Genomic DNA, 14,770 nt, shown 5'->3' on the forward strand with positions numbered 1-14,770 from the left:
AAATACCCCTGTACCCCAAAACCCAAACCCAGCCCTAAAACCTAAAAATACCCCTGTACCCCAAAACCCAAACCCAGCCCTAAAACCTAAAAATACCCCTGTACCCCAAAACCCAAACCCAACCCTAAAACCTAAAAATACCCCTGTACCCCAAAACCCAAACCCAGCCCTAAAACCTAAAAATACCCCTGTACCCCAAAACCCAAACTCAGCCCTAAAACCTAAAAATACCCCTGTACCCCAAAACCCAAACCCAGCCCTAAAACCTAAAAATACCCCTGTACCCCAAAACACAAACCCAACCCTAAAACCTAAAAATACCCCTGTACCCCAAAACCCAAACCCAACCCTGAACCCTAAAAATACCAATACCCCTAATAAATGTTATTTAAAAAAGATAAACTTACCTATAAACTTACCTAAACTTACGATGTAATGGTATGCGTTGTAATAGTACCTGCGTTGTAGAATAATGCGTTGTAAAGGTATCCGTGGTAATGGGTTTTGCGTGGTAATGGATCCGTGGTAACGGTACTGCGTGCTAAAAATTGCGTGGTAACAGTTACCCACCGGTTCCACTACATGCAAAATAGGGTGGTTTCAAATGTGTGGAGGCCACATGCGCTAGCTAAAGACAAGATGGAAACAGGCAGGTTTTATTAAGTTCTACCTAACTTTGACAGAGATGGGAAGGTAACAAGTTCCACCTGGAAATACCAGCAATGGAGAACCCAGGGTTTTAGGATAATATTTGGGAATGCTCACAAGAGATTTCTATGTGTATCTTAGTAGGTGACCATGTTCGTACCAACGAAATCGAAGAGGTAAAGCTAATAAGCTGTGGTGTGAGAAGATGGCTTTGTTTAATATGCACAAGGATTTGAATAAATATGAAACAATATAATTTGCACAAATGTCTGATACTGATGTAAAACCACAAGTTAGTCAGTAAAATATTCTATATTGATTCAGCAAAATTCCAACAGTAGCAGACAGGAAACGTTGTTAACACTTTGACTTCCACTGGGTTGACCCGTGATCGCCGCTCAACTTCCTATTTTCTGACCATGGATTTAGAAATGGCACATGGAAAGGAAGTACATTCTGTTCCTGTCTTCATGATCTCTTTGGATATAGCTTGCAAAGGCTGTGTGTGATTCAAAAGCAAGCCAATGATAGCAGCCGATGCTTCCACCAACTCTTAATTACCAGCTCACTATGAGTTAAAGGAAGCATGCTGTGCCTTGTGCTATGGTATGTTAGTAGCCCTTATATAGCACCTAATTACCATCCTTCTCTTAGCGCTTGCCTAAGGGTTAGTCACCTAGCACCAGCTAATAATTGCCAGAAGCATCACAAGGATTCTCCCAACACTATAGTCCAAGAATACATGTTCTGTGCGCAGTAAGCTGTGCCACAGATGATGTTTCAGTCTTTTATCTCATGGAAAATGTACTTACGGTCCTGGATGAAGTGTGGCTCTTGTTCAGGCTCGTAATGGTCTTCAAAGCCTACCAGAGCATCCCGTCCGTAAGGTCTCCTGGATCCCGTAACTGGAATGTTGCACAGGTGGGCGTAATCCTCTGTCAGGACAAGAAAAGACTCCAGTTATCACTAGCCATGTGAAGCAGTGATAGCACAAACCTGGTTTACACCATTTAAGCCAGCTATTCCTCTCAAATGTGTTCCCTTGTGCAAAATCTTTATTTCAATCAAAGCTTGTGCCACCGTTTGACAGTCAGGTTCAGACCAACTTACAGCATATGCAACATTTGTGTTTATTTTGTTGTAGGGACAGCAAAGCTCTTCCTGGCCACTCCATTGCCCCTTCTGAATGAATAAGTAAATAGGGATTTTCATATATTGGGGCTGGCTCACTTATTTCAGCATTCCTTAATTTTCTAAATTAGAGCCAAAATAAATTTTGCTTTTTGGAAGAAATCCAGACTTATTCATGCAATCACAGAGCCCCACAACTGTGTCATATTCATAGAAAAAATATATTTTTATTTTTACTAAACCATACTTGTAACCTATTGGAATTCAAAGGTTTCAAATTGCAATTTTATCAGGTTTTTTCAATATTTACAATATTTTAAAGGTACGTATAAAAGGTGCTCAAGAAGAACGTGCATAGAGTGAGTGCTCGAAAAGTTGGCGCGAGTGATTCAAGAGAAGGGAAAGAAGAGTAGGTGACAATTTTTACAAGTGAGTATGCTGATTCAATACTAATAACAAATCAAAATGTCCTGTCCACTTTCAAAAGTTCACAATCCAGTGTATCAAATTATTCTTTTTTACACGTTTTTACACTAGATGTATAGTGATCCAGGAAGTCTTAATAGGGGTGTCGACGTTTCGACCCGACTTAATGCCTTGGGAAAACTGATAGCCTCTGCTTGCGGGTCTTCTTCAGGACTAGGGAGCACCCTCCGTACCTGACATGAACCAGTTCCCTAAAGGTAATTCAAGTGGTCGTCATCAAAAATCGACCCAGGATCTATGTATCCATCTTTCGGATTGGAATCCGTATGAATTAATCTAATTTCAATGGCGGTGAGCTCACTCAGTCTATGTATCCAAGTGGCCAGATTGCTTGTATAGTGCCGTCAAAGTAAACCTAATCTCCAGGGTAGTAAATTCCAAGGTTATGGACTCCTTCACATTTTAGGATATCCAATATTTCTTCCCACCTCAATGGGGGTACTGTATATAAGTGCCGATGTGGTCACTCTTGTTAGATTCCTTGTTCGCCAAAGTTAAACGCGAAAAGGAGGGGGTTAGTCCGTTATCCTACGCCGGTCTACCCTGGAGATTAGGTTTACTTTGACGGCACTATACAAGCAATCTGGCCACTTGGATACATAGACTGAGTGAGCTCACCGCCATTGAAATTAGATTAATTCATACGGATTCCAATCCGAAAGATGGATACATAGATCCTGGGTCGATTTTTGATGACGACCACTTGAATTACCTTTAGGGAACTGGTTCATGTCAGGTACGGAGGGTGCTCCCTAGTCCTGAAGAAGACCCGCAAGCAGAGGCTATCAGTTTTCCCAAGGCATTAAGTCGGGTCGAAACGTCGACACCCCTATTAAGACTTCCTGGATCACTATACATCTAGTGTAAAAACGTGTAAAAAAGAATAATTTGATACACTGGATTGTGAACTTTTGAAAGTGGACAGGACATTTTGATTTGTTATTAGTATTGAATCAGCATACTCACTTGTAAAAATTGTCACCTACTCTTCTTTCCCTTCTCTTGAATCACTCGCGCCAACTTTTCGAGCACTCACTCTATGCACGTTCTTCTTGAGCACCTTTTATACGTACCTTTAAAATATTGTAAATATTGAAAAAACCTGATAAAATTGCAATTTGAAACCTTTGAATTCCAATAGGTTACAAGTATGGTTTAGTAAAAATAAAAATATATTTTTTCTATGAATATGACACAGTTGTGGGGCTCTGTGATTGCATGAATAAGTCTGGATTTCTTCCAAAAAGCAAAATTTATTTTGGCTCTAATTTAGAAAATTAAGGAATACTGTTTGATATAATCATTGAATTGAATTAGGTCAAGGACCATTGTTTTTGTTAACGTTCTGTACCCAGGTCCCAGACCGGTTTGGGATACCCCATTTTTGATAATGGTCACTTATTTCAGCAGCGTCTGGATCCTTGAAAGAATTTCAGAATGGCCAAAGAGTGGGTCAAGTATTTGCTTTTAGATAAATTGTTTGCAAAGTTATCTGATGTGGATAGCTTAAAAATCTAACAAAGATCAGGGATACATAGACCTCTGTTGAATACCCCGGACATACACAAGTTATAGCACAAAAGGGTCTTGCAACCAGGATTTCTTAGGATACAGCAAGCCTCTGCAGTGACTGATCTTGGTACTGCTTATAGAATATCAAATGCTTATCAGAACAAGCCATTTTCTGGTTTCTCCTAAACAAGAGGATGTGAAGTACAGCTCTCAATGGTGAGCTGATCTCCGAGGGTTTGTCATTTGCCATGATTAGGAAACACTATGGGGCAGATTTATATTAACTGGCGCATCCCCAGGGATGCGCCAGTTAACGTGCGCCACAGTGCGCCACAGCTCGGCCACCCATGGTGCGCCGCATTTATAATGCGGCGCACCATGGTGCAAAAACGGCACAGATGCGTGACGCATCTGTGCCGGAAATGTGGCGCATTGCTGGAGTTGCGTCGCAAGCGCAACGCAGCTCCAGCAAGGCTCGGGGGTACACCATCTGCACAATGCTGCGTCAAGACCTACGCCTGCTTCAAGCAGGCGCAGGGTTTTGACGCAACATTGCCCTGAAAGTGACTGAGTGAAATCTCATAGATTTCACTCAGCCATTTTCAGAAGGCGTTCCTGCGCAGGAACGACCCCCCTGCGCAGGAACGCCTCCTTATGGCGCAGTGCTTTACAACATGACGCATCTCCTAGATGCGTCACGTTGTAAATAGGGCGCATTGTTTGCGCCGCAGTTGCGTCAAGTAAAGTGACGCAATTGCGGCGCAAAGAGGCGAAACGGCCTCATAAATCTGCCCCATAGTTATTAGAATTCATCAATAACAGTCATAAACACGTTTTTGCTTGTGAATGTGTGAGAGCTGTTTTCATTTTGTTCACTTTAAATGCATTAGAAACTGGGTTTATGCTAACATAAATCCATGTTTATACGGTCCTCCATCTTGAATCACTGTTCTAGTATATCATGTGATGACTAGTATTACTGTTTCTTGTCTTAAATAAAGAAGTGCAAGGTTACTCTAACGAACCAATAACATCCCCAGAGACTTTTCCCAGAATCGTGCGTAGTCAAGGACACTCTAACTGTACCAAGCTATTGATATAAAATGTTTCAATTAGCATGCTTGAATAAAACTGTGAGAACGCCTAAAACCCATGTAATATTACTATAAGAGAATTATTGAATGTATTCTGTAGTAAAATGTTTCCTCTTTCTTGTTCCTTTTGGTGCATACCTGAAAACCATGTACTTGTGTAGAATATACGAACATCTTTGTTTAAAGACCTATAAAAGGACATGCATTTCTCTGTACCCGAAAACACCTGATTCCCCATCTTTAGAATGCAAAAACAAAAAAACGATGGATTAAACCCAGATCTGTGACTGGGGGTGAATGCTTTGCCAGTGTGCAACATTCCGTCCATCACCTTGTGTGTTTTTCTGTTTGCCCTATGTGGGAAGGGTATGCCCAGACGTGGGTCCCGTGCTCACTACGCCACTGGAGTCAAGCTATCCTGGCTGATGACGGCTGATAGCCAGAAACCGGTCCTAGGATGCTTGATTCCGGTCCAGGGAAGACATGGCTTGGCAGTTCCGGCTGGACTGTTCCCATGACGCACAGGGTCAAGACTGATTTGCATATGGCCATGTATGAACTGTGGTGGCGTGGTGAGGAAAATAACGATGGATTAAACCCAGATCTGTGACAGGGGGTGAATGTTTTGCCAATATGTAACATTCCGTCTATCACCTTGTGTGTTTTGCTCCCCATCTTTAGAAGGCATATCTATGCTGAATTTCATACAGAACTTTAATAGGTTCTTGGTACTTATGTTTCATGATAAGGCAACCTATTACTGCGCGTCACGTTTTGGCATCTGTGCGCTGTCTGCATTTTTAAACTTCCCGTTTTGTCTATTTTTAGTTTACAAATTATTTAACCGTTTTCCCTTGCTTTTAATCCACTCCGCATACCTGCACTATAATTGTGCCCCACACCGCGGCTTCAGCGGCTCTCCAGCGCGCTCCCTGGGAATCTCCTCGCCATCTTGGGGGTCTGAAGGGGACGTCGGCCGGACGCCATTGTGGTCAGCGCTCTAGCAGTCAGGATGACTGGCTAGAGCCCTATTTAACCTCAGTATGCAAGCGTGCAGCGTGTACGCGCGGCGTGTGTGCCACAGTAACGCCGGAGTCACGCCAAAGTCCAGCCCGTCTGCGCCCGTCCGCGCTAAGGACGGGCTGGACGAGTGGGCGACTGGCCCTACGGCGGGTGGACACGTTTGTATCAGGTATTCCCATCGTGATCTGATCAACCTTAAACCATCTCGGTTACCGTGTCACTATATGAACTCCCCGGAAGCTATCCAAAACTCCCCCTGTTGCAAGTGTTTTCGGACAAGCTGGTCTGTTTCGCCATCTGGACCCACGAAGGCAGGCACTAGTGGTAAACCTGTGCTTAGCACGAGGAGGGAAAATGGATTCCTTATTAATGCGAGATCTTTGATAAAGAACAATGTTGCCTTTAAGGACTTTGTCTCGGATAGAAGACCCACCTGGGTCTTCGTTACGGAAACGTGGGCTAAAGACTCCTCGGGACCGGACCTGGTGGAGGCGGTACCGGAGGGTTATACGCTAGTTAGGCAGGATAGAGTGGGACGCATAGGTGGATGGTTGGGCATCCTTTATAAGGATTCTCACTCCTGCCGTATTACCCCATTATCATCCCCACATGATGCCTTTCAGGCCCTCTATTTCTGTATCAATGCGGCATATGCTGCTCCATTTATGGGCATTCTTATCTATCGACCTCCTGGGCCTAGAGCAGATTTTGGCCAGCACATGCTCAGCATTTTAGAACCTTATTTTGGTTGCGAGCACTTAACGGTACTGGGAGATATGAACTTCCACCTAGAAAATCTAGAGGCCAGCAAAACCCTCTCTCTCTTAGACGCTCTATCCGCTTGTGGGCTGCAGCAGCTAGTCAAGGGTTCTACCCACCAGGCGGGCCATACGCTGGATGGGGTCTTCTCGAATGACAGTCGGCTGACTATCGATGTCCCTATCCCGCTCACCTGGTCGGACCACTTTGCGGTCCCCATGGAATTGGTTGCTACTCCTGCAAACAGCAAGTGGAATGGCCCTAGTAAAATGGAATCCAGGCGAAATCTTAAGAGTATAACTAATGACTCACTTGCTCCCCTGATTCCCATCATGGCTATTTCTACGGAGGAGGATGTGTGTTCGGCTGTACTTAAGTTAGAAAGTTCCATCATAGTAGCTATGGATGAATTGGCCCCATCCTCCCTACGTTACTCTGTCAGAAAAAGGCAGTCGGCCCCTTGGTTTTCGGAGTCATTAAGACTACTTAGACAGGGTTGTAGGAAGCAGGAACGACTCTGGCGGGCCAGCTGGGCTACGCAGGACAGGGAAATCCACAAATCCCTTTTGAGGGGACATAAGGCTGAGGTTATGAGAGCAAAGCAGGAGTATTTTACGAATCTTACTACCTCGCTTACCTCGCCGAAAGAGTTGTTTAACATCCCGGACTCGCTGACTACCCTGCAGAACCCGGACCCAGTCGCTAGCACACAGCAGCTCTGTGACGATATTGCCCAATATTTCTATTCAAAAATTGTCTACATTTATTCAGCCTTAGAGTTACAAAGGGCGTCAATATCTTTCTCCCCCTCTCCATCCACCCCACCTCAGTATCTGCCGGGGTTCCTTCCCTCGTGTGTCTGTTCAGTTTTCCACCTCTTTCCCTTAAGGAACAGGATGTCCTCTTGAGTAAGACCAGGTCTGGGTCTCCCCTTGACCCTTGCCCACTTAAACTTCTTAAACAGTGTAAGGAAACTCTCCTGCCACCACTACTGGACATTATGAACAGGGCAATGCAGGATGGCATTTTTCCCTCTCAGTGGAAGAGGGCGGTGGTTAAGCCCCTTTTGAAAAAGCCTACCCTAGACCCGGAGGTTCTTAAAAACTTTCGCCCCATTTCGCTGCTCCCAGCTCCTGCAAAGATGCTGGAAACCTATCTCAACTAGCATTTTGCAAAATTTCTGGAAACCTCTGGTCTTCTGGACCACTCGCAGCATGGATTTCGAAGGGGGCATAGCATGGAGTCGGCCCTTACCATAGTGCTTGATAACATCCGCACCAGAGTTGACAAGGGCCAGACTACCCTCCTCATCCTGTTAGAGCTTACAGCTGCTTTTGATACCCTGTCTCCCTCGGTGTTAATATCTCGGCTGAGGGAGATAGGGGTGGAGGGGCCAGCACTCAGTTTGCTGGCCTCCTTCCTTGACCAGAGGGAACAGAGAGTTAAGTTGGGGGAGTTCCTATCTCCATCCAATCCTGTGCAGTGTGGGGTCCCACAGGGGTCGGCATTAAGTCCGACCCTCTTCAACATCTATGTGACCCCACTCGCCAGGCTCATTAGATCGTTTGGGATGGAGGTAGTCTCCTACGCTGATGACACTCAGATCTTGGTGTCTCTCGCCCAGTCCGTCAGCTCCTCTGCCTCCAATTATAGACACTGTATGGAGGCAGTTGCCCAATGGATGATTGACAATTCATTGAGGCTGAACGGCGAGAAGACAGAGATCCTAGTGTTCGGTGGGAAGGAGGACATCTGGTCCGCGGAATGGTGGCCTTCATTCCTGGGATCTTGCCCTGTACCCACGGCCCTGGCTCGGAACCTGGGAGTCATGATTGATCCGGCCCTTGCCATGGGTCAACAAGTGAATAGGATAATCTCCACTTGTTTGGGTATTATCAAGATCCTGCGGAAGATCAAACACTATCTGTCCCTGCAAGGCCGCAAGCAAATTGTGGTCGCATTAATAGCTTACCGGCTCGATTATTGTAATGCCTTATACGCAGGAATAAACAAGGGCCTGTTACAGCGACTACAAATTGTGCAGAACGCTGCGGCTAAGTTTGTGCTTGACGTGCCTAGGCGCTCGTCAGCCACTGCCGCTAGGAAATCCCTGCATTGGCTTCCGATCGAAGACAGGATTTCCTTTAAGGTTTTCTGCTTGATCTATGGGGCCTTGACCAGGAATGGGACGGGAGGAATAAGAGACCTGCTGGTTCTGTATGGCCTCTCCAGAAACCTTAGTTCCTCCAAAAAGTTCTTGTTATCAGTCCCCCGCGTTCGAAGAGCTAAGAGGGGAGGCAGGGCGTTTTCTAGCCTTGCTCCGAAATTGTGGAACACTCTGCCATGTGAAATTAAGTCCCTGCCATCAATGCAAGCCTTTAGAAGGGCTCTGAGGACATGGCTCTTTGCCAAAGCCTACCCTTAGTTTGTGGTATCTGCCTTTTTTGTGATTTTTTTTTCGTGATAGGCGCCTTGATGCCTCCGGGCTAAGTAGCGCTATATAAGTTTTCATTCATTTCATTTCATTCATTTCATTCATTTCATTCATTTCAAAACAAATCATAAATGGTGTCTCTCAGTCTTGAAGAATGTCTAAGTATATTATTTAACTTGATCGCTAAGTATCATTGATGTGTCCAATTGGGGAGCACCAAAGTCTGTATTGGGACTACACAGCTCCTGGTCCTAGCCAGTGGTGCACTTTTGGTATGAACATTTAAGACAAGTTATAAGCTGTAAAATGAAATGCACAGATGAACCTAACAGCTAAACTGATGCATAAAGTCGGGCACTGCTACTTTTCAATTTTTTGCATCATTAACGGTTTGAAAAAGTCTGTGGTGTATGTACATTTTCCCACAGTTATAAGAGACATCTCAGGGTAGCAAAGTGGGCATTCCCAAGGAGAATATCAGGATAGCGGGCAATGCAGATAGCAAGTAGAAATCTTAAAGTTTCACATTTGTGAGTACACACAAATATTTGCAATGCCTTTTCGGCACTTCCATTCACAGTCTTACGTAAGCCTCAACGACTCCAGTGTAAGTGATTCTGAAGGTGCAGCAAAGGATTTGGAATGCAACCGTTCTAATGGAGATGTCGGGGGGAGAATCAAAGCCATGGCATGGAAAATTAGCTTAAATATGAAATTTGCATGATGCCCACAACCTCTGCAGAGATGGGGAGGCCACCTGGGTGCAAATGGCTTCTGATACCACGAGGAGACGTGATGAATGGAAAAACATTCATCTGAATGTCTAATGATGAAAGCTCATACCACAATATCCTTGATAGAGGGATCAAGGAGGGTGTAGACAAAGAACAGTAGTTGCATTCACAATTAACCAATTATTCTGTGCACATTTGCATTGGCATACCATTAAAGAACACCTTTCACATGAATATTGGAAAGTATTATAATAAATTAAATGAGTAGAGGCTATATTCTTTCAGAACACATATTTTAATCTTTCATCTACTATAATTCTGCTTTAGTCTTGTTTACATTTTGTACACAATTGCGTCAGTAGGTGGGATAGCTGTATATTACTAGTATGATCTTGATCACAGATTTTACAAAGTAGAAGGGCTGCAAACACCTCTTATGCCCACTCTGTAAATATGGCTGAGGGCTTTTTCAAGGCTAAGTGTAGTCACATCAGCTTTAATGGCCTTAGGTTTGCAATAGAAGAAGCATCCTTCTGGTCAAATGTCAATGTGGTCTGTCCAGATTGGCATTTCTGATGTTGTGAGATGCTGTCTGCAGCAGAATTAACTAAGATACGTCTTCTCTAAATAACAAAAGGAATATAGAAGAAAAGAGTCCATGTGCTTATAGAAAATGTGAGTGGTCCAATTATAATCTGTGGATTCCATCCATTTCAGAGAACCAAACCTCTGCAAAGTGTTAGAATAGAAATGTTCATGTTTATGCATTGTGTTATGTAAGTTAGCATTCACTGCTCCATATTCTTTCCAGGCGCCATTTTAGGTTGTTCGAAACTGATCTAGTTCAATTCCGAGAAAAACTACACTCTAAGTTTTGTTTCTGCCACGTTAGACTTGTTCCCGTAATTGGTACAATGTCCTTATTAGAGCATACCTTTCTCATTAGATAGAGGCCCTCTCCCACTAGTCTGGTGATGGGCCCTAATGGAATGACCTTGGGATTATGATACTTTGTAAACGATAGAAGAGCTGAAACTGTGTTTTTTGTATTTCACTGTTTAGCTGCACCTGCCTGGAAAATTCCACTGTGGGCTTGTTCTAGCCCAGTTACAAAGTGTTCAAAATGTATCTTTATGCTTGTTGACTTCAGTCCCCTCTGCAGCACTCCTAGCGACTGGGCAGACCGGGCTACGCTCTTTCTGTACATGAATAAACAGTTATTGGTTTGTATTCTCTACTGTCTGACCGACTCCTCATTTGGTATGGATGGCTAAGAGGTGGTCATCAGTGACCCGGGTGACCCTAATCGGGGCACTTCCTTCAAGAGCAAAGCCAGTGATTCAAAGGTAGGTATCGAGGAAACCAGGAGCTTTCATAGTGCACAGTAATGGCTTAGTCACCAGCACCAATAGAACAGCCACCAGCCTGGAGACTGTCATGCAGATATTAAAGAGAGCACACTTAGCTTGTTGAAGCTAAAGACATCCACACTGCGTTGTTTAGAACAGTGTGCTTAGTGGTGGACGACCAAAATATCAAGTACTTAATACCAATATCTATCTATATCAAGTACTTAATTCTAATATCTATCTATCTATCTATCTATCTATCTATCTATCTATCTATCTATCTATCTATCTATCTATCTATCTATCTATCTATCTATCTATCTATCTATCTATCTATCTAGCTAGCTAGCTAGCTAGCTATCTGTCTATCTATCTATCTACAAGGTACGTCGCTGTGCATTAAGAATGGTAAAACTTTACGTACCCATACATACTTACCATCTCAATATTTTGGAGTATTTGCTCTAGAATGTTATGGTCGCACAATATTAAAAACTCCGTATTTGGAGGCATACAAGAGAGTGTTTTGCTATTTTGCCACGAGTAGAGTCACAATGGCGATGAAAATGCCACAACTGGAGACAACATATAGATCATTACATTGAAAAATAAAAATTTAAATCTGTTCATTCCTAGCTCTTCTTTAAGCATGGCTTGCAGCCACGGCCCGTGGAGGGAGTTATGGTGGAGCAGATAGGCAGGGCGGGGAAGGGGCAGGGTGGGGGGTGCTAAAAACCGAAATATGAATAATTGGAGGTAAGTAAACAATTTAATAAATAAAACGAATTTCGTAGCAAGCCCTGCATCGCAAAATGTGATGCAGTGTGCGCTATGAAATTCGTTGTATTAATTAAACTGTTTACTTACCTCCAATTATCCATATTCTGGTTTTTAGCACCCCCACCCTGCCCCTCCCCCGCCCCGCCTTCCTGCCCCACCGTAACTCCCTCCACGAGCCGTGGCTGATGGCTTGGTGCAACTGTGATACTGACCCACCAGGTTGGGAGGTCTAGACTGCAGTTATATTAATAGAACAATGTGAAAATCAGACCAAAACGATTCTGAAAACAAAGAAGAAGAAATAGGACAAAATAACATATCCATTCGCCCAAGGTAACCCACTACTGGTTCAAAAGACAAAAAACAAGCTTGTATCTTGCAACTTGCGGCGTAAAATGGAAATCCATGCGTGGAAGGAAGCTAGCACATGGCTTCATGGTAAGCCATCTACGGTCTCCTGTTAGGAGGCAGCGTTTCTTTTAGCATGGATAGCCAGACAGAACCTTGAGAGAGAGGAATCATAAAGTAAATTTTTGCTTAAAAAGACTTAACGATGTAATCAACCTACATGAATTATGAACCAGGTCTTACAGTTAGCGCCGAAACTCCCAGCCTATTAAAGCTGTCCTAGTCCATGCAGGAATGTCTCCAGCAATGAATGATGCTCTTGCTGTGAAAGGCTTAGCGTGTGCGTCTGTGGTTCAATTTAATTTTGCATTAATGGGACTCAGAACTGCAGCCAAGTCTGTGGCCAGACGCACCTGATTGGATGGAGCATGAGGAATGTTTGACTAATGCTTCAAACCACTGAGGAGCAGGGTGTACAAGCCTCTGAAACTGACTTTCAGTAATTGACATTTTCTCCTTTGCTGGCAACATTTTCAGTCATCAGACTTGCTTTGCTGGGAAAGGTCGGTCTGCGTTTCTTTGGTTACTTTGTCTTAGTTGCTAGAGTCACCTGCTGCCTGTTGAATGTCTTTTATTCAAATATGTGGAGGTCATATACTTGTTTTCTTGACCGCGCAGAAGAGCTTTAGTGAGTCGTCCCATCAGCACATGATTTCCTAAGGATGCAGAACGTTTCAGCAAAAGGTTACTTACTATGAGGGAATAAAAAACCTTGGGCATCATTAATGGGCTTTTTTGTTGTTGTAGGGCAGCGCAGCAGGCCTTGCTGCGCTGTAGGAAGGGAAGGAATTGACCATATCTATTAGATACAGTGCATTCCTGTCCTTTTCGCCTGCGCAGGTGCACAATGGGCTGCCGGGCACCAACGCAGGCACCTTTGCGCTGCGTTGCGGGGATGATTATGTTTGTGCAGGAAGCGAAACCTTACTGCACAAAAACAATCACAAGAGGCTTTTTCCTCTTCTGCAGCACACATAGTAAGAGGAAAAACTTGGATAAAGAAAGATATTTTTCCTCGTTGTGCCTCCCTTGCACCGGTCCTGGGGAAGCATACGTTTTTGGCGCTGCGTCAGACTTACGATTTCTCGTAAGTCTGGGGCAGTGTCAAAAAGCCATGGATGTTGCTTGGAATGCCCCCAGCAACACCTCTGGAACACCCCTTTCACGCAGTTTTCTGTGTGAAAGGGGCAAATATTTAAAAGGCCATGAAAAGCCATGTAACCTGGCTTTGCGTGGCCTTATAAATATGCCAGTGGCACATTGCAACACCGGAACCTCAATGAAGTGATGTTACGGCAGCACAAAAGTGCTGGTAGGGCCCTGTACATAAAAGGGAGCAGGGACATTGCAGTCTTGAGATCTATGCACTATTAAACTATGCAAGGTTTAAATAAATTAAGGCAATATCCCCCCTGAACTTGTGAAATGTAACTATCTTATTCCTCTACCTTATGGGAGAGAACAAATTCAGCAAATTGATGATCTGGTGGACCTAGCAGGAGCCCCAGTCCTTTTTCAAAGAACAAAATATACCAATAATGCAAACATGAGACGTGGAGAGGATTTACTCAAGCACTCCTACTTCATAATATGTCAGATGCAATTTTCCTACTCTAATAATCGCTTAGGTCTCAAGCTGGACGTTACTTCTTATATGCTAGTGAATGAAAGCTGCTATGTGACCTCCATGCTATGTGTGGCACATCTGACAAGTTGCGCTAACAGGACATTGAATTCCGAGGCATGTTATTTCACTATTTCCCATTGTAAGTATCACAGCCGACAAAAGCACAGGTCTAATGAAGGTGTTCTGCGTGACATATTGACCTTGACAGGTATATGGAAGAGTCATTACAGCCTTTTCTACTCTTTCCATCCTGTGTGACTTGGCAATGCTATTGGTTTGTAAGGGCTCAGCATGGCGGACAGCTAACAATCTTTTAAGCGACATGATACGGATGAATAGGGTTACCACTTCATTCCACTTCACCGGGGACACCGTATGTCCAGTTCTGGGCTTCCATCCAACAATTTAATGTTTCGTAGCAGCTGTTAAAGCCGCTTCACATGAATCAATTGAACTAATGTACCAGATCATAATGGTTTCTAAAAAGTAAGCCGAACAATGTGAAATATATTCTGTTCAGTGACACTCAGTCATCTGGTCACCCTACTGATGACCGAAGCCAACTTTCTGGCACGCGTGATGAAAGTTGTCTTTGAGAAATCTTTGCGAGGGAGAGCCATCGTGAAAATGTGTGAGGGATTCACTTATCAGACGTGGCCTCATATACAAAAGCAATGTATGGACTGTTTAGCAGATGGCTCTAAGTGGATGCAGACGGCTTTGCATGCTTCTCGACGTCTGGCGGCTTCTTCAGCAGGCGAGGAGGAGGGGAGGAGTGAGGTCTG

At 44.0% G+C, this 14,770-nt stretch overlaps 1 protein-coding gene across 1 annotated transcript in view; it reads right to left on the reverse strand.

The window, feature by feature from the left end:
- LTBP1 (latent transforming growth factor beta binding protein 1) overlaps nucleotides 1-14,770 on the reverse strand; it is a 1,129,437-nt gene that overhangs the window by 26,939 nt on the left and 1,087,728 nt on the right. Inside the window, exon 32 of the mRNA XM_086926894.1 lies at nucleotides 1,461-1,583. Coding sequence (XP_086783020.1) covers nucleotides 1,461-1,583 — 123 coding nt within the window. The remainder of the gene's footprint in view (nucleotides 1-1,460; nucleotides 1,584-14,770) is intronic.

The sequence above is a fragment of the Lissotriton vulgaris genome, chromosome 6, assembly GCF_964263255.1.
Source record: "Lissotriton vulgaris chromosome 6, aLisVul1.2, whole genome shotgun sequence".
Lineage (NCBI taxonomy): Eukaryota > Metazoa > Chordata > Amphibia > Caudata > Salamandridae > Lissotriton > Lissotriton vulgaris.